This window comes from Thermothielavioides terrestris, chromosome 1 (assembly GCF_000226115.1).
Source record: "Thermothielavioides terrestris NRRL 8126 chromosome 1, complete sequence".
NCBI classification, from domain to species: Eukaryota; Fungi; Ascomycota; class Sordariomycetes; order Sordariales; family Chaetomiaceae; genus Thermothielavioides; species Thermothielavioides terrestris.
Genome location: NC_016457.1, coordinates 7801633 through 7819452, shown reverse-complemented (window position 1 = coordinate 7819452; position 17820 = coordinate 7801633). Strand labels below are relative to the sequence as shown.

The 17820-nt window shown below is 60.2% G+C and overlaps 5 protein-coding genes across 5 annotated transcripts; all 5 read left to right on the top strand.

The window, feature by feature from the left end:
• Positions 1–85: 85 nt before the first annotated feature.
• THITE_2110124 (uncharacterized protein) lies at positions 86–1838 on the top strand. The gene is made up of 2 exons (XM_003650503.1): positions 86–576; positions 637–1838. Exons 1-2 carry the CDS (start codon positions 457–459, stop codon positions 1696–1698), a joined length of 1182 nt encoding a protein of 393 aa, XP_003650551.1. The 5' UTR covers positions 86–456; the 3' UTR covers positions 1699–1838.
• A 413-nt stretch (positions 1839–2251) lies between these two features.
• On the top strand, positions 2252–4411 carry THITE_2110120 (uncharacterized protein). Its single transcript, XM_003650502.1, has 5 exons — positions 2252–2911; positions 3086–3526; positions 3591–3680; positions 3742–3775; positions 3840–4411. Exons 1-5 carry the CDS (start codon positions 2691–2693, stop codon positions 4143–4145), a joined length of 1092 nt encoding a protein of 363 aa, XP_003650550.1. The 5' UTR covers positions 2252–2690; the 3' UTR covers positions 4146–4411.
• Positions 4412–4676: 265 nt separating this feature from the next.
• On the top strand, positions 4677–5355 carry THITE_2085717 (uncharacterized protein; the record flags this gene model as incomplete). Its single annotated transcript, XM_003650501.1, has 2 exons — positions 4677–4858; positions 4953–5355. The coding sequence occupies 2 exons, from the start codon at positions 4677–4679 to the stop codon at positions 5353–5355; spliced, it is 585 nt and encodes a 194-aa protein (XP_003650549.1).
• Positions 5356–6740: 1385 nt separating this feature from the next.
• THITE_158128 (uncharacterized protein) lies at positions 6741–9208 on the top strand (the record flags this gene model as incomplete). The annotated part of the gene is made up of 8 exons (XM_003650500.1): positions 6741–6845; positions 6964–7146; positions 7211–7347; positions 7402–7408; positions 7474–7696; positions 7752–7834; positions 7914–8069; positions 8126–9208. 8 exons carry the CDS (start codon positions 6741–6743, stop codon positions 9206–9208), a joined length of 1977 nt encoding a protein of 658 aa, XP_003650548.1.
• Positions 9209–10110: 902 nt separating this feature from the next.
• On the top strand, positions 10111–16404 carry THITE_2142144 (uncharacterized protein; the record flags this gene model as incomplete). The annotated part of the gene is made up of 4 exons (XM_003650499.1): positions 10111–10393; positions 10467–15740; positions 16019–16215; positions 16258–16404. 4 exons carry the CDS (start codon positions 10111–10113, stop codon positions 16402–16404), a joined length of 5901 nt encoding a protein of 1966 aa, XP_003650547.1.
• Between the last annotated feature and the right edge of the window lie 1416 nt (positions 16405–17820).

Genomic DNA, 17820 nt, shown 5'->3' with positions numbered 1-17820 from the left:
AGGCCCGCACTGGCCTGTCCCACACTGATGGATCCTCACTTCGGCTCTTGGCTTGCCCCTCGATCACAGGCCTGTCCCCGCCCTCGGCACCCACCTGCGACACCACCGACATACGCCGAGAGAACCATCACCACCCCATGGCGAATCTGGCGCCGACACCACACACACCACAAAAGCGGGGCCACCAGAGAATGGCTTCAGCTTATTGTCAACAATAGGATATGCTCGTCAATTCATCCTCATTCTCTCTATTCTTCCTCCTCGACGCCAGAGCTATAAAGCCGTCGTTCCCCAGCTCGGCTCGACCCGACGCCTCCCTCGGTAGACCTCGGCATCTCGATCACCCCTTGGTGGTTCTCTCTCTTGCCTCCAGAGGTCGATATCAGCCATCGAATTGCGCAGAGCAAGTCGCTCCCTCACGTCTCGACGATCGTCAACCGCTTTGCTCTCCCAAAAATGGCGGACAGCATGTGCGGCCCGTCCAACGGCGCCAAAAACCTCGTGGCGCATGTCGACCGCGATCGCACCCTCCACCAAGATCGACTCACCAACGCGCCGCTGGCCGGCCCGGGAAATGTGTGTCGAGCTCCATAACCTCCATGAGACTGAACCGGTCACTGATCTTGCCTCGACCAGACCTTCCGATCCCAGCCTTCCTTCTCCAACAGCGCCGAGACGGCCTTCGGACATTTCCAGCAAGGCGCCGCTCCCGCCCATGCGACCTTTGGTCCGAACCTGGATCTGAACGTCATGCATCCGATCGTTGCATATGTCCCTGCCGTCAGACCGCACCTTCATTCGGCTCCCGCCGCCCCTGCGCCGATGGGAAACATTGGTGTCGGTGCTGGTGCCCCTGCCACCCGCCTGGTTTCTGCTACTACTCCCGGCAACCCCTCGCATCAGGAATGGGTGGCCGAGTTTGCAAGCATGCAGCTCGGCCCCGGCACGGCCGGTGCCACCGCCGCGATGCCGAGCCGTGTGCATCCCGGACCCATGCCTGCCATGCATCCGGCCATGAATCCTCAGCCTGCTCCGTTCCCGATGCCCATGCCCATGGCCAACGCCGCGCCTTCTGCGCTGCTACGCATGCAGAATCCCGCCATGAGCGCCGGCACTCAGCAGCCCCAGACCGAGCTCTCGCAAGACGGTGCCGCCGCTGCGAAGGAACAGGAAGCGTTCGACCTCGCCTTCGCTGCGTACGACAAGGACATCTTCGAGCGCGAGGTGGCCGAGTGGACCGAGAAGCAGAAGCTCGCTAACAGCGAGTTCGCCGAGGAGCAGGACAAGTGGATGGCCAAGCACGGCCCGCGCAGCGAACCGCCCGCCCGAGCCCAGAAGCCGTCCGCCGACGAGATGGAGGTGATCGACGCCAAGCTGGAGGAGCTCGCGCAGGAGCAGGACAAGCGGCAGGCCGAGGACGACCTCGCGCGCGCGGCCCTCGACATCGTCAACTCGGTCGCCGACAACACGTCCAGGAAGTTCAAGGACTCGCAGTTCTTCGCGCTGATGCGCCGCATCGCCAACCACGAGGTCGTCGTCGAGGGCGACGACTTGGTCGACGTCGCCACGAAGGAGCCGATCGACCCCAACTACGACTACGACAAAATCGTCGACTCGGACGACGACTCGGACTCGGCTAAGCCGGCTAAGACCAGCAGTGCTGGAACCGCGCCTGTGGTTCGCAGCCGCCTGGCCTGATCGGGCTAACGAGTGCCGCCGTGTCCATCGGCACAACATATCCTATGACTTGTATTATGTATCCTACACCGTCACGACGATCACCACCCTTGCCCTTGCCTCTTGCCTTTGCCTTGCTTTCGTACGGCACATCTCGCTGTCTTCTCCTTTTTCCTTTCTTCCCCTGGCTGTACATTCCATCGCATCGCTCTGTCTGAGAACCTGGCTCGGGCTTGGTGGCATCTCGTTTTTCGGCGCCTTTTCTGGAGCGCTCCCACTCGAAGTTTGTATCGGCATCGGCATGATGTGCGATGGATATGGATGGATAAAGGGGCTCATGTGGCGTTGCGGCTGCATCCCTGGGGCGTCTGGACGGGTGGAATGGTTCAATGGTGTTTTTCCTGGTTTCTGCTTTTCCTTGTTCTTCTTTTCCTTGATTTCTCAATGTGCCTTTTTCTCTCCACGGGATTGCGCCACTTACGGCCGGCGTATTGTTGCGTCGAGCTTGGCTTCGAACATCGTATGGCACATTGTTGCTTACTCAGCCACTCTCAGCACTTGGGAAAGCGGAGGAGATGGACTTTCTGTTTGCCCACTGCTTTGTCCTATGAGTGGCTTGCCTCGGATAAAAGTCAGTGCTGGCTCTGGGCTGGATAGAGCTCGGTGTAGACGTCTAGACGGTTTGGCGGCTTTGGTTGTTGCGGTGCCTGATGTGCCCGCTTGGACCCGCTTCGGTACTTCTCAGGTAGTTGGTGTACATACTACCTCCCTATATATGCACTGTCTTCCTCATGCTATGCCCCCGGCCATCAAGTGTGTGTGCGTGTCGTGAGCTCGTGGAGATGCTTGACCCGGCGGCTTCTGGGCCTAACTGTTGTTTTGTCGCCTTCCGCAGTTCCGTGTGGGGTAAACCAAACAAGAAGTCTCAACATTTCGCCGCTCTCTTAATTACCCTGCAGTGTGTAAACAACAAACCACCACAGCAAGCACACGCAACACACACACACAAACAAATGGTCCCGCAAAACCCAGACAGCGGCCACACCCCGGCCCTCCGCGGCCAGCGCCTCCACATTCCCGACCTCCGCCCCGCCTTCGCCGCATGGAAGCAGGGCGTGAACCCGCTCTACGGCCGGGTCAGACTGGCCGTGGACGCCCGGCTGGAAGGGCTGATCCCTGATGCGCGCGTCCTGGCGAAGGTGAAGGCCGCTGATATCGCGCTGTTTGCTGCCGGGTGCGTGTATCCTGATTTACCTGCCTAATTCCCGGTTTCCCAGTTCCTGGATGGGCCGTCGCCTCTGGTTTCTTCCTCTTGTTCTTTTCTTCTTCTGATGGCCCGGACATGTACCTTGCAAACCCAGTGGTATAAGGACGTGTACTTGCTGACGGTACTGGGCTAACTACTCAGCTGGTTCCCCGACGCGCCGTACCACATCCTTGAGACGGCCGCGTTCTACTGTGTGTGGCTCTTTTTGTGGGATGATGCCATCGATGGCGCCGGTGCCGGTGCGGAGGCGGAGGCGGAGGGGCTGCTGGCGGAGGAGTACTGTCGGCAATCGGTCGCCTTTGTGGAGTATCACCTCGGTATTGTGGGAAGGAGGGAGGCTGACGCGTCGGAGCCGCCGGCGCCGACAGCGGTTTGTGCGAGTTTTGCTGAGGTGGGCGGGCGCGTGGCGGGGTATGCCGGGCCGGAGGACAGGGGGGTGCTGGGCCAGCACCTGAGGGAATACATGGAGGCGTGCGTGACCGAGCATAGATGGAGGCTGTCTGGGAGGGTGCCCAGCGTGGAGGAGTTCTACTCGTGGCGGCTGAGGACGTCGTCGGTCGATGTGATGCTGGATCTCTCCAGGTTAGTACTGCCCTCGTGGCACGAGAGCGAATTTCTGGCCGGTATTGATGTTGACGGAACACAGGATCCTGAACGGGCTATCTCTTCCCGTGGAGATACTCGAGTCAAAAGAGCTGGCAGATATGGGCCTCAAAGTGAACAAACTTCTGATCCTGTGAGCTGGCCAACCTGAGCTTCACCTAGAGGCTGCCAGCTGACGGACTCGCCTTGGACAGAATCAACGAAGTGTTTTCGCTTAAGAAAGAGCTGGTGAGTCCTGTCAACATCCAGATCGGGGCCACACCGGCCAACAAGCCCGCTCATGTCGTCTCAGAAAGATGGAGCGTTTGGGAACCTAATACCGATCACGATGCGGTCGCTGGGAGTCGACCTCGACGACGCGGTCCAGAAGATCACACAAGACATCTACGACTGCATAACCGATTTCGACCACAATGCAGCACGTCTCCAAGAAAGAGCCGCGCGAGAAAACGGACATGAAGCCGCCGACCGGCTCAACAAGCTGATCGAGGCGTACCAGGCGATTGCCGCCACCGTGCTCAACTTTTCCGTCCAGAGCCCCCGGTACGGGCTGCTCAAGGACCGGCAGGAGGACGGTTCGTTTGTGGTCCTTTTGTAGTCGGCGGGGAAGGGCTAAACAACACAAAATCGGTCCTCGGGAGCGGGACCGGCCGATCGACCCGTTTCCCGCCGAGTGGCCGGAGCCGGTGCGCCGGCCCCACAGCGCCAAGGCCCGAACGGTTCTCGGTAGTGAACACCGAAAAGTGAAGTTGACGAACTGCGGGGAACAAGGAACAAGCCGGGCCTTGGGGCTACTGTGCAGAATGTTGGGTCAAAGTAAATTTGCCCAAAAACAAAAGGAGGGAGGAAAGAAAGACCAGTCGTCACGACGTAGACAGGTCACGTCATGGCAATGAAGCGGCATTCGCTGGCCGGTCGATGCCGTCAATGCGGGGTCGTCCTACCATCTCGTCGCCCTTTTTGTCCTTGCCGGTAATGCTCGGTCAGCTGTGGAGCTGTGCTTACAAACAACGGATGTCGAGACACATACACAGTCCTCCGTAGGTCACTGCCTCCACGGCGACCTTATCATATTTTGTCACAAAGGGTTGACACGAGATTCAAACCCCCCGTTGCATACTTACCTGCAATGGCGGACTATCTGGACGTCGCCTCCTACCCGTCACCGCTAGCCGGGTATGAGAACGCCCCGCCGCTTCCCGAGGAACGGGCCGAGGACGGCAAGAGCTTCCGGAATCCGCAGACGGGCGTACTCAGCAGCGCCTACGACAAGTTCGTCGACCCGCTGGACAACGGCCGGCGGGGCGCATTGTGAGTGCCGTCCACCTCCCGCCTCGTGAAACAATCCCCCTCCCTCCCCATCCAACCATCTAACACCGCGACATCTGCCCGCCAAAAAAAAAAGCGACGTGCACATCTACTACTTCCAGTCCAACCCGGCGCAGACGCGCTACGCGCGGGCCCTGTGGGAGCGCATCCGGCGCGAGTTCCCGGAGCTGCGCATCTACGCCTTCTGGGACCGGCCGATCGGCCCGCACCCGGTCGCCATGTTCGAGGTCAACCTGCTCACGCCCGCCCAGTTCGGCGCCTTCGTCCCCTGGCTCGCCGTCTGGCGCGGGCCCCTGTCCGTGCTCGTCCACCCGAACACGACCGAGCCGGACCCGGGCCGCGAGCTGAGGAACCACACGCAGCGCGCCATCTGGATGGGCGAGCGCCTGCCGCTGGATCTGGATAGGCTCCGGCAGGTTGTGCGGCCGCCCGCTGCTGCCGCCGCCGGGAGTGCTGGGTCGAGCGGCGCGGTTGCTTGAGATGGCCTTGTCGTGACGGGATGGAGGGTGTTATTCTTCTTTTTTGCGTGGTGGCGGTGAGCGGCGTGCCCACGTGGTGCTAGAGGAAAGACTGACAGCTTGCAGGCCAGGCTGCGGGTGAGATCGTGGTTATCAATCTAGCGCTTGGTTCAAACACCGTCATATGCCCTGTGGTGTCTGTATGCAGATACGCTTGGCGAGTGCGGCAGTTCCGTATTGGTTGAAGCACTAATCCATATCCTCCGCACCTCCTTCTTTGAGGACTTCGAAGCACTCTTGTGTTTGGTGAGACATTTCACAGAGGCTTGCTGAAGCCCCAGGGGGATGGGCAACCAATCCAGGCATCCCGGGCTGCGGTGCGGCTGACAGCCACCCAGTGAAAGGGCCCGAGGGCCCCAGCAACCCAGAGGTCAACCGTTGACCCAGTGTGACAGGGTTGGGTACCTACCTAGGTAGTTTACGTGTTCCTCCAATCTGCGCTGTAGCTCCGTACTGCGGTATGTTAATACAACATCGACTCAGAGACGTCCAGACAGGAGAGAGCAGGATTGATTCACACAGATATGCGATGGGTAGTGGCCCGTTCCAAGCAACTCCCTCAGAGTACGGAATATAACGTTGACGAAACGCTCCAGTAACCGGGCAACGGTTCCAAACGCTGCAGAACTTCGCATTGCATACCTACCTAGCTCAACCTTCGCTTCCCAGCGACTCAATCCAATTGGACGAGCCTGCAGCTCGGCTGCCACACCATGAGGCAATCCCACCCTGAGACACCTTTCTTTTGATTAAGCTTGATGATGTCTTTCAGCTGACAGGGGTCCCGAACACTCCTCCTCCGTCCTCATGCAGGGAGTTGCACAGCGCCAAGGAACCCAGCCGCCACCAAGGAGCGCCCTCCAGGAAAGTCATACACCAGCACTTCCGTATAACTAGTGGGCTATACGGAATACGGAGGTGCGAGATAACGGCACTCGTGGCCTCGGCTATGCCTTTGGGGGAAGCGCGTCTAGTGTACATTGGGCGCTCCAGTTGGCCCTCTCCCGCTCGTGGTCTCGCTTCCGCATGGTGACATGCCCCAGCCATAGCGGCTTGCCCGAACTGGATAGAGGAGGCGCACTGCTGGCCCGCCCCTCCAAGCACATGGCCTGACAGGCCGGTATTGAGGCTCTTCCCTTCGAAATGGTCTTTGCTCCTCAGGGCCTTGCTGAACATTTCTGCGTCCCTCGTCAAGCCTCGAGGTGTCGCTCCCGGGACGACGCCGTCTCACCGGCCTCTCGTTAGTCGACTTCATCGAGTAGAGCACACATCGATGTGCCAAGATTCTAGTCACCACCTAGTTACATCCTCTCCATTCTTTATATTCTTTGTTTATGGCAGTCATGATGGGCCGGCTACTCGTCGCGACCGGCGTCCTCGCTCTGGCGGTCGCTTCGGCCAGGGCTGCCTCGATCGGCTACGTGACGGATCTGGACATATTCAGCGCTCTTGTACATACAAACAAGCAAACTCGCGCCCGGCAACCCCGACTGAGCTTGCTGGGTAAATGACTGCTGATAGATGGCGGCTGACCGCGCTGCCTTTGCAATGTAGGCACCCTGTGCGCAGTCTGCGCTCAGCTGGAACATCCAGTGGCAGACGTACGAGGCATGCCCCAAGTCCGCCAGCGATCTGCAGTCGTGCGTGTGCACCAAGAACAACAACCTGGCCTCCATTTCGTCCAAGATCTCGGCATCCGTCAGCGATTCGTGCGGCTCGATGGCGAGCGATGATCAGTCGTCGGCACAGGCTGTACGCCCTCCGCGCCTGAACGTCCCTTCACATTCCCCCCGGGACCGTGCTGACGCTCTGCCAGGTGCTCAGCGCATACTGCAATCCGGGTGCTACGGTCACCTTCGCAAGTCCTACTGCCGTCAGCGTGTACATCACGGACATACCCGAGGTCAGCAACCTGGCGCCCTGTGCGAGGAGTGCCATGTCCTACGTGGTCCAGTAAGTCAGTCTACGCCGTGACTGGTCCATGCGCTCCCGCTCACAGGTAGACAGGTCGATGGTAAGCTGGCCGATCAGAAGACGGGCAACACCAGAACCGGCCCGCTGACCTGCGGTTCGAAACAGACCTATACCTACTGCCCGTCAGACGCGCCCGCGCTGGCGAGCTGTGCTTGCCTCAAGAATCAAAATTCGGTCGCCGTCAGCCGCATCATCTATACGTCCGTCAAGGAGTATTGCGCCGGGCACACGGCCGACATCTCGTCGGCCGAGGCCATGTTTGCGGCGTACTGCGCCATGAACAACGGCACGTCGAGCTTTCCCCAACCGTCGAACCCTCCTGGCGACAGTAAGGAGAACGCGCCCAGCCATCTCCGTGCGGGACGGTTGCTGATCGGGAGCAGTGACATACTACATTACGGACCTGCCGCAGTACAGCTCGCTTGCTCCATGCGCAGCGGAAGCTCTGAGCTATGCTGTGCGGGCGGTGAGTACCACTGCTCCCCCTGTCTGCGCCAGCCAGAACAACCCCAAGTCCAATGGGCTGGCTGACACTTGCCCTGCAGCAAACGTTCGAACTGTGTCCGAACGGCCCGCAGGCTCTTGCCTCGTGCGTGTGCCTCAAGGACGGCATGACCAGCGAAGTGTTGAAGGAACTTACTTCGTCCGTCAAGGAAATCTGCTCCTCGACTGCGACCGAAGACGTTACGTCCGCCGTTGCCGTGAGTGCCCCAAATGGACCCGACGGCTTCCGCGCCGCGGGACTGAACGGTTATAGGTGTTCGACTTCTATTGCAGCGCTGCCGCGGCGCAAGTGACGGCCGGTGGCGTCACCGCCTCGGTTGAGCAGACATACCCAGCGAGCGGCGCCGCAGGCGGCCCCAAGCAGACGGGAGGCAGTGGCAGCGGCGGGACCGGATCGTCAGGTTCAAACCAAGGCGGCACAAACTCGAGTTCGGGGGGTCCAAGTACTCCCGTCATCGTCGGCATTGTCGTCGGTGTCGTCGGCGGTCTCGCGGTGCTTAGCAGCCTCATCTACTTCCTGGCCAGGGAGGCGAGAAAGCGCCGGGCCGCGGCATACAGTGCCTATGGAGGCGGCCACCCAGGCGCTGGACTTCTCCCCTTCAACGGCAAATCCGAGCTGCCCAGCGACTCGGCCGCCGCCGCCGTGCCGTTCCCGTCGCGCCCGTCCCAGAGCACGCCCCAGCCCGGCGCCGTGCCTGCGCGCGTGGACAACGTTTCGCCGGTCTCCGCCCACGCCACCACATCCACCCCGCCGCCGAACCAAGCCGAGCTGAGCGGCCAGTCGGCGCCGTACCCGCCCATGCCCAACCGCCCGGAGCTGCTGGGCCAAGCGGCCACCGCAGCCGCCGCAGCGGCGCCTTCCCGGCCCGTGCCAAACGCCCCCGAGCTTTACGGACAAGGCGCCCCGCAGCCGAACCGGCCCGAGCTGTACGGCCAGACCGCCGCGTTCGCGACACCGCCGCCAAACCAGTCGGAGCTCCAGGGCCAAGGAGCCCCGTTCTACGCAACCAACCTCAACCAGACCGAATACAGTTCTTCTCCGCCGCCGAACCAGTCTGAGCTTCAGGGCCAAGGAGCCCAGTCTTACGCAGCCAACCTCAACCGATCCGAATACAGTTCTTCTCCGCCGCCGCCGTACCCTGGATCCCCCCGCCCTCAACAAATGCAAGTGTACCAGCACTATCCCGCCGGCGCGCCGCCGCCTGGTGCCACCGCCTCCGCCGCTTATGGGCAGCAGACGCAATCACCTGCCCAGCCGCAGTCATCGTGGCAGTCCGGACCGGTGCCGGCGTTCCATGAGATGGACGGGGGCTCGCACGGGATGCCGCAGAGGTGATGCGGGTTTGCGGTTCATGGGTTGTCGTGCCGGCCGTGGAGCGTGCATGTGTGATTGAACAGGGAGGAGCGGCGTTTTGCGATAAGGATGTGATACCAGTTAGTGGTTTTGTGAAGGAGGTCAATTTCCAGTCCAGATTCGCTGCGCTGCCGTCAGGATTGTGGCCGTCTTCCGGGCTTATTGAAGCCTTCGCTATAGCAGCAATTCTTGTAGCCTGCCGCGCTTTCACGTCGAAGACCCAGACGACACACGACCACGCGAGATCTGTATCACTTTGTGCAATGCGGGCGAAAAGGAGTTGAACAGGGCTTATGCAACCATGGAGAGTGACTGGCATAGACCATGGAACATGGTTGGTGTGCTCGGAGGCTGAGTGCTATAGGCGGCAGTGCCGAAAGTGCATTCTTGTAGATTCGTGCAGGAAATACCAAGTCAGGATGGGGGTTTGTTTGGAAAGCATCCTTACAAAGTATACGACGGCTCAGCAATGCCGGTGGAAAGCGAGTTGGCAGGACGGATTAGCTTCGCAGAATGGAGGAAAGTGAGGCTGCTAGCAACGCACGGACCACTCTAAGCCCCCCTGCCACGCCTTTGTGTCACAGACCCACACAAGCAGCCGAGCGCCCCACATGAAGTGTTGCTTTGCTGATTGGCAGCCGCGCGCCAGCTCGCTGCTGGAGCGGTTCTTTGCCGAAAACAGTTGCTGCAGCTTCGTTGTTTCGACGGGACAGGTCCAACTCGAAGCCTCCTTCCTTTCGCAGCCGCCCTCAAAGGAAGCAACCCCAGAACAATCGCGCGCCTGCTGTGAAGCCCATTCCATCGCCTGGGTCCCCGCTGCCATTTTGGACGGTTCGCTCCATCTCTCCTACTTATGCGCTGAGACGATCAGCTCTCGAAACACGATGGCGGCGGTTGAGGTCGACTTGGGTTATTTGTCAACCCACGCCGGTGTGCCCGAGAACGACCTCAACACGGCAGTGAGCGCGCCGACCGCTGAGCTCGTCGCATCCGTGCTTGCAGCGATTGTGTCCAAGCTCCGCGACCTCGAGCAGGACAAGTTCCAGCTAGGTGTCGAGTTGGAAGGCGCGATCAGAGGCGCAGAGTCGAGATGCGAGCAATTCAAGGCCACCAGCGACAAGGCCCTCAAGGAGGTCGAAGAGCTGCGGCAGAAACTGCAGACTGAAGGTGAGGCGCTCTTCCTCCACGGGCTGCTTCCAAGCGCGTGCGTGGGGAGGCTGACGCGTGATGTCTATCCCAGAAACCGCCCGGCGGTCTCTCGAAAATGAACTGCAAACCCTCAAGTCTTCCGGCACAGCATCGCTCTCCGAGATCGAGACGCTCCGCGCGCGGATCGCGTCCCTCGAAACCTCCAATCGCGAGACCCTGGCCATCGTTGATTCCAAAACAACGGCAAACGCCAGCCTCTCCGATGAATTGCAGAAGCAGCATCAGAAGATCCTGAAGCTGAACCAAGAGATCACCGCGCTAAATCAAGCGGTTCAGACCGCCCAGACAGCTGCGAACTCTGCCAGATATCGCGAAGAGGCCCTCAAGCAGGAGCTGGAGCTGGCCAAGAAAAACAACGACTGGTACGACGCGGAGCTGAAAACCAAGACCGCCGAGAACCTTAAGATCCGGAAGGAAAAAGGCGCTCGGATCGCCGAACTGCAACGCCAGAACGACGACAGCCTTTCCACCATTGAGTCGCTGACGCGCACCGAGCAGCAGCTTCGCAAGAGATTGGAGGAGGCGCAGTCCAAGGCGGAGGAGGCTCTTACCAAGGCGCAGCAGCTGCAGGAATCTGCCGCCCGCGCTGAGGAGAGCTTTAGGCAAGAATTGGAATCATCGAGACGCCTGGTCGAGCTCAAGGATCAGCAGTCGCAGACGCACCGCAACCGGCTCAAAGAAGTGGAGCTCAGGCTCGAGCAGGTGAAGGATGAGGATGCCGAAGAGATCCGCCGCGTGCGCCGCGAGCTGGAGCAGGAGAAGGAGGGACACGCACAGACGGAGCTCCGGGTACAGGAGCTTCAGTCTGAGGTGGACCGCCTCCAAGCTGTGGTTGATTCTCAGACTGGCGTCCCCGGTTCAGAAGGGCCACAGACTCCTCGGGCCAATGGCTCCTACCTGGCTCGCCCGGCCTCTCCGTTCGGCACCCCGACATCGATACGCGGAAAGGCGTCGCATCGTGCCACTGAAACGCTCGAGGAACTTCTCAAGGTTAAGGCGCAACTCACAGGCGAGCAGCGCCGGAACCAAAAGCTTCAGGAGGACCTCGACGATGCCGTTACCATGCTGGAGGCGAAGCTGCCTGAGCTCGAGGAGCTCCAGGCTGAGAATGAGCGTCTCACAAACGAAAACATTCAGATGTCCGAGCTTGCGCAGCAGTCCTACGAGCAGCGGGACGCAGCTGTGAAGGCCTATCGTAAGGCGGAAAGCGCCGCTTCTGCCGCACAGGCCGAGATCAAGGTCCTCCAGACTCAGCTGCGCGACCTCAGCACCCAGATTCACGTCCTCATTTTCAATGTGCACGCACGGGAGAAGGGCATGGATAACCTGACCGACGAGGAGATTGACCAATTCGAACGGCTCCAGCGCGGCGAGATCGCCGAAAATGCCTTGGACGACATGTCGGATACCCATCGGTTCATCACCGAGAGATACACCGCTTTCAAGGATGTCTTCGAGCTGCAACAGAAGAACGAGGAGCTGCTGAAGCTCACCCGCGAACTTGCCACCAAGATGGAGAATGAGGAGGCACTGGCTGCCAAGCAGCAGGCGGCTCAGGACCACGAAGAGGTTCAGCAACTTCGGGGTACCGTCTCGGCGCTGCAGGATGAAGTTCAGTCCATCACTGTGCGAATGAAGAGCTACATGACGGAGAGAGACATGTTCCGCCGCATGCTGCAGCAAAAGGCCACCCCTGCCGAGATCCAGCAGGTCTTGGGCCTTCCTCGGGAAGCCGGCCAGGGCGAGGTCCTCGCTAGTATCGAACAGGGCCCGCAGGCCAGTGACGCGAACCTCACTGTGGCCTTGAGAGAACTACAAGCACAATTCGATTCTTACCGGAACGACCAGGCCGCGGACAGGAACGCCATGAAGGATCAGATCGAGAAGCTGTCGACCGAGAAGGGCTCTCTTCAAAGCGAGATTGCTCGCCTCTCCAGCCAGCTCACCCTTTCGACTGAGCGTTATAACATGCTTGAGTCGAACTTCAAAGCCCTGCAGAACGAGAAACAGGAGCTGCAGAAGAGGAACCAGTCCCTGTCCGAGTCTGCTGCTAAGCAAGACATGCGCACTCAGCAGGTGGCTGAGGACCTTGTCGAGGCTCGCAGCCTGGTCGAGAGCCTGCGGAGCGAAAATGCCAATCTCAGGGCTGAGAAGACCTTGTGGAAGACCATTCAGGAGCGTCTCAGCCAAGACAACGAGAGCCTCGCCCAGGAGAAGACGAGACTCAACGGCCTGCTGTCCAGCCAACAGTCTCTTCTCAACGAGCGTGAGCTTTCCGAGTCCGAGACGAAGCGCAGGCTGCAGGCGCAACTCGACTCGCTAAGTGGCGAACTAAGCGCAACAAAGCGGAAGCTGTCCGAGGAGATCGAAGAGGGCAAGAAGATTCAGCTCCGAAAAGAATTCGACGCGCAACAATTCCAGAAACGCATCGACGAGCTCACCTCCATGATCGGCCAGATTAAGGAGGAGAACGTCCAAGTTAAGACGACCCGCGACCATCTGCAGGCCCGCGTCGGCGAGTTGGAGATCGAACTGCGGAACGCCCAGGAGCGCGCCGAGCGCCTTCGGCCGCTACCGACGCCGCGGCCTGGCACTATCCACGAACAGCCTACCGACAATGAGACCCAGGCGCGGGTTGAGGAGCTCGAAAACGAAGTCCAGGAGCTCAAGCACGATCTTGACCTGCTCAACGTCCAGCTGGAGAATGCCAAGCAGCAGGCTGAGCAATTTAAGCAGCTCAGCAAGGACATGGAGGAAGAGCTCTCGAGCCTCAATGAATCCCATGATCAGTACCGCCAGGAGATGGACGCGGCGCTTGAAACAAAGACCAATGCCGTCAACGAGCTTCAACAACGCGTCGAGGCGCTCACGGCCGAACTGTCGAATTCGAACAACGAGCTTAACAGGCTGCGGGATTCGCAGAGCGACGTCGCCAGGAAGTACGAGGAGAAGGAGCGGATGTTGAACAGCGAGATTGAGCGGCTGAAGGACGAGGAAGAGCGCTACAAGGAAACCGCGCGTTTCCACCAGCAAGACCTGCGTGCACAGGCCGAAATCGCCACCAAAGCTCAACAGGACTACGAGCAGGAGCTCGTCAAGCACGCGGAAGCCGCCAAGCTCCTGCAACAGTTGCGGGCCGAGCACAACGAGCTCAAGACCCAGTCGGCCGCATGGCGGGCCGAAGCAGAATCTGCCAGGCTCACGCTGGCCCAGAGCGAGCAGTCCTGGGAAGAACGGCGGCAGCAACTCGAACAGGAGATCTCGGAGATCAAGGCGAGACGGGAAGACGTCGCGGCCCAGAACAAGCTTCTGCACCAGCAACTCGACAGCGTCACTGCGCAGATCACATCGTTGCAGCAGAACCGGGCTCAGGCTGATGGCGAGGGCCCGGCGCCCTCCGTTGCCGACAGCGCAGCCGAGGGCCTCCGGGAGCTCAACAATTACCTGCGCCGGGAGAAGGAGATTCTCGAGGTGCAGTACGACATCAAGCTCCAGGAGGCGAAGCGGCTGCAGCAGCAACTCGACTACTCGCAGTCGCAGCTTGACGAGGCGCGTCTCAAGCTTGAGCAGGAGCGCCGGGCACACGCCGACAGCTCGCGCAGCTCCCTCACTCACAAGGAGCTCATGGATAAACTCAACGAGCTCAACCTCATTCGTGAGAGCAACGTCACTCTCCGCAATGAGAATCAGCGCGCCCAGGCGCAACTCGAGCAAAAGACCCAGAAGATCGCAGAGCTGGAGGCGAAGATCCAGCCTCTCGAAGCTCGCATCTCGGAGCTCGAGCTCGATAAGGGCTTCCAGGAACAGGAGATCAGGCAGCTCCAGGAGGCGCGTGAAGGATTACAGAAGAGGATCGAATCGATCCTCAGCAAGTACGGCCAGGGTGATCCCCACGAAGCGGAGCAGCTCAAGGCTTCCATCTCGAGCCTCGAGGCAGAGCGTGACGCCCTCAAGGAGTCCGAGCAGTCTCTGCAGCAGAAACTCAAGGAAGCTGAAGAAGCGTTGGAGACCAAGACGAATGAGTGGAAAGCAACCAAGGATCGCCTTGCCGAGGACTTCAAGACGCGATTTAGAAACATGAAGACCCAACGCGACGAAGCCATTGCCGAGAGGAATACGCTCCAAAGCAACCTCGAGTCGGTCAATGAACAGTTGGCAGGTGTGGAGAAGGACTTGGAGGCCGCTCAAGGGCAGCTGGCAGCGCTCACGGAGAAGAACGCGGCCTTGGAGCAACAGACAACGGCGGCACCAGCGGCCGAGCAACCCGCTGCTTCCGCGGACGCTGATCGGCTCGTTGCGCTCACGCAGGAGCTCGAGAGCGTGAGACAGCAACTGGAAACCGTCTTGTCGCAAAAGGCTGCGTTGGAGGCTGAAGTCGAGCAGCTCAGGGCAGAACTCGCGTCGGCAATCGCGGAACGTGACCAGGCCCTGGCCGCACGAGCAGCAGCAGATGCCGGCGAGGTCGCCATGGCGGACGCTGCTGCCGCGCCTGCTCAGCCGGCTGCTGGTCTCTCGGACGAGGAGCGCAAGGCGCTCGAGGAGAAGATCGCAGCTGCCGAGGCCAAGGCTGCGGAATTTGAACGGAAGGCCCGGGAGCTCGAGGAACAGTCAGACAGCATCGTTAAGCAGCGGTCTGAGAAGATGAAGAATGCTCTCAATAAGAAGCTCGCGGAGTCGAAGGAGGCGATGGAGAAACAAGCTCAGGAGGACCGCGCGAAGCTGCAGGCCGAGTTTGACCTCAAGCTGCAGCAAGAACTGGCCATCATCAAGGCCGAACAGCAGACAGCCGCCCCCCCCAACGGTGTGCCTTCCACTCCGGCTCAGCCGACCGCCGCGACGCAACAGCCTCCGCCGACCCCGGGCGTCGATCTCAGCGCCATGAGCGACGCGCAGATCCGCGAGTTCGTCGCCACGAACCCAACCGTCTCCGGCATCGTCAAGTCCAACATCAAGAGGATGGTTGCCGCCGAGACGAAGAAAGTCAAGGAGGAGACCGAGGCGTCGATGAAGACGGAATACGAGCAGAAGATCGCGACCGCGCGAGAACAGGCGGCCGCGCTGGTCGAGAAGAAGTCGGCCCTCCGCATCAACATGCTCGACCGCCAGAGCAAGACGGCACAAGCGAAGCTCGCTGTTGTCGAGACAGCGGCGAAGGAGACGCCGCAGAAGCCCGTGATCGAGGTCTGGAACATCGCAAAGGACGCGAAGCCCCCGTCGTCTCTGCCGACTCCCACACCGGTGACTGCTGCCGCGGCCGTAGTCACCTCCCCTGCCACTCCCGCGTCCGCAGGGCAAGCTTCCTCAGGTATGTCCTTCAGCCGCCCCCCAACCCCTGACTCGGCGCAGCAAACTAAACGTGCAACTTTCCAGCCGCGCCTGCCGTCAAAGAGGAGGCCAAACCCACTGCTCCCGCCGCAGCCCCGGCTCAAAGCGCCCTCCCGCAGCCGGCTAAGCTGCCGCCCTCCGCAATTCCCACGCCTTCCGTCAGCGCGCCGCCTCCCCACGCCAACACTACCACTAACGTCTTCGGCGCCCCCACCCCGGCCACCAGCGCCCTTCCCGTCCCCAGCGCCACCGCAACAGCGCAGCCGCAAGCGCAACAAGGCCAGCCTCAGCCTCAGCCGACACAACCGCGCGGCATCCCGGTGCCGTCGGCCCGCGGCGGGGCTAGCGCCGGTCGCGGCGGCGGCAGGGGCGGGCTGTACCAGGCTGGACCCGGAGGCCGCGGCGGTCAGGGGCAGCGCGGTCGGGGCGGGTTTGGTAGGGGCGGTGCCGCTGCTGCTGCTGGTGGCGGCGGCGGCGGTGCGGGTGCGGGTGCGCAGGGGCTCAATCCCAATGCGGGCGAGTTCAATCCGGGGAGTAAGAGGCCGAGGGAAGGGGGTGAAGGAGGTCAGCAGGGGGGTGAGGGGGGCAGAGGGGGGAAGAGGGCAAGGGGAGGGGGAGGAGGTGGTGGTGGTGGCGGGCAATGATAATGATGACGTGGTCGGGGGAAGAAGCGAGTAGGGCGGATATTCTCTTTGGGTTTGAGACCGCGAGATGCCGATACATGTGGGCAGGATGGGAAAAGGCAGATATTTGTCTGGTTTCTCGGTCGAGTGGGGTTTATCGTGGTTTGGGCTGGCACCAGATGATGCACCCCATCACAGCATACCATGACCACGGCACGGAGGGATGTGCTCAAATGGAAGAGAAACGGGCGGGTTGCCTTGCCGACGGGGTTTCTGCATGGAAGGGCGGGAAAGGAGAGCAAGCAAGCAAGGAAGGAAGGAAGGGAAAAATTTAAAAAGACTGCCACAGAGTACGGTTGCAGGCGGCGGCGTTCTCTCTCTCTTTTTCTGTTCATCTACATCTACATCTCTCATGTCTCGGTCTCGGGCTCTGTCTCTATGTATTACTCTTATCTGACTCCTACTGCTGCTGCCGCTAGGTACAGCTTGCTCTCTCGCAAATGGTTGTGGGACATGGCGTGGTTCGTTTGTCTTTCTGTGTGTGTGCGAAGTTGTAAAGCAGACACTTGGTGCGGTGGTTGGCAGCGGACGGAAATATACAATACATAATAACTGCATGGCTGGCTGACCACCTGGTGTAGCGCGGGACCAAGGTGGAAAGGGGAGGGGGGAGGGTGGCGGGACAGTACTGATCAAATAAGACTGCCTGGCGATCTGTCTATGCTATGGCGCAAGCTTGGTGCTTGGTTTGTTGGGAAAGCGGAGCAGGCCGGCCGATGTAGACGAAGTGAGGCTGGGTAACTATGAAGAAAAAGCATGTTTGTTGTGGTTTGTTCGTGATGTTGGGGCCAGGGGATTACCAGAATTGAAACGGAGTAAGAGAGAGAAGTGGTAGACGGCGGGTAGGAGGATGCACTCCCAATGACGTGAAAAATCAGGAGAGCGATGGGTGCTAAACACATCCTATGTAGAAGGTGACCGGGAAGATTCACTCACCCTCAGGAGTCATTTCTTCAACTAAGATTGCGGTTCGAGTCACCCAATCCTTTAGAGGCCGTACGCATTTTCGAGGTCAGCCTTGGCGAATAGCTCCGCAAGCACCTCGTTACGGAGTTTAGAGTTAGCATATTGAGCTGTTTGCGAATCATCCCTGGCTGCGCTGGGGGCCGAGATGTGTTCGAAAGCGCCGCGGGAGACTACGCAGTAACACCTGAATTTAAGAGTGAAGGTATTCACCGAGCAGCCGCGCATGTAGGCATTCCGCACCTTCGCGCCCAATGCTATGCCCGGGTTTTCTCGTGCGTCTCGCCGATAACTATGGCCCTGGCTTTGCGAAATGAGGCTAATACAGCGTCTACATTACCAATCGACTGAATGCTCCGCGGAACTAGGCCATTCGACAGAGCATCGAGTCCCTGGTGAGATGCGATGTCCGCG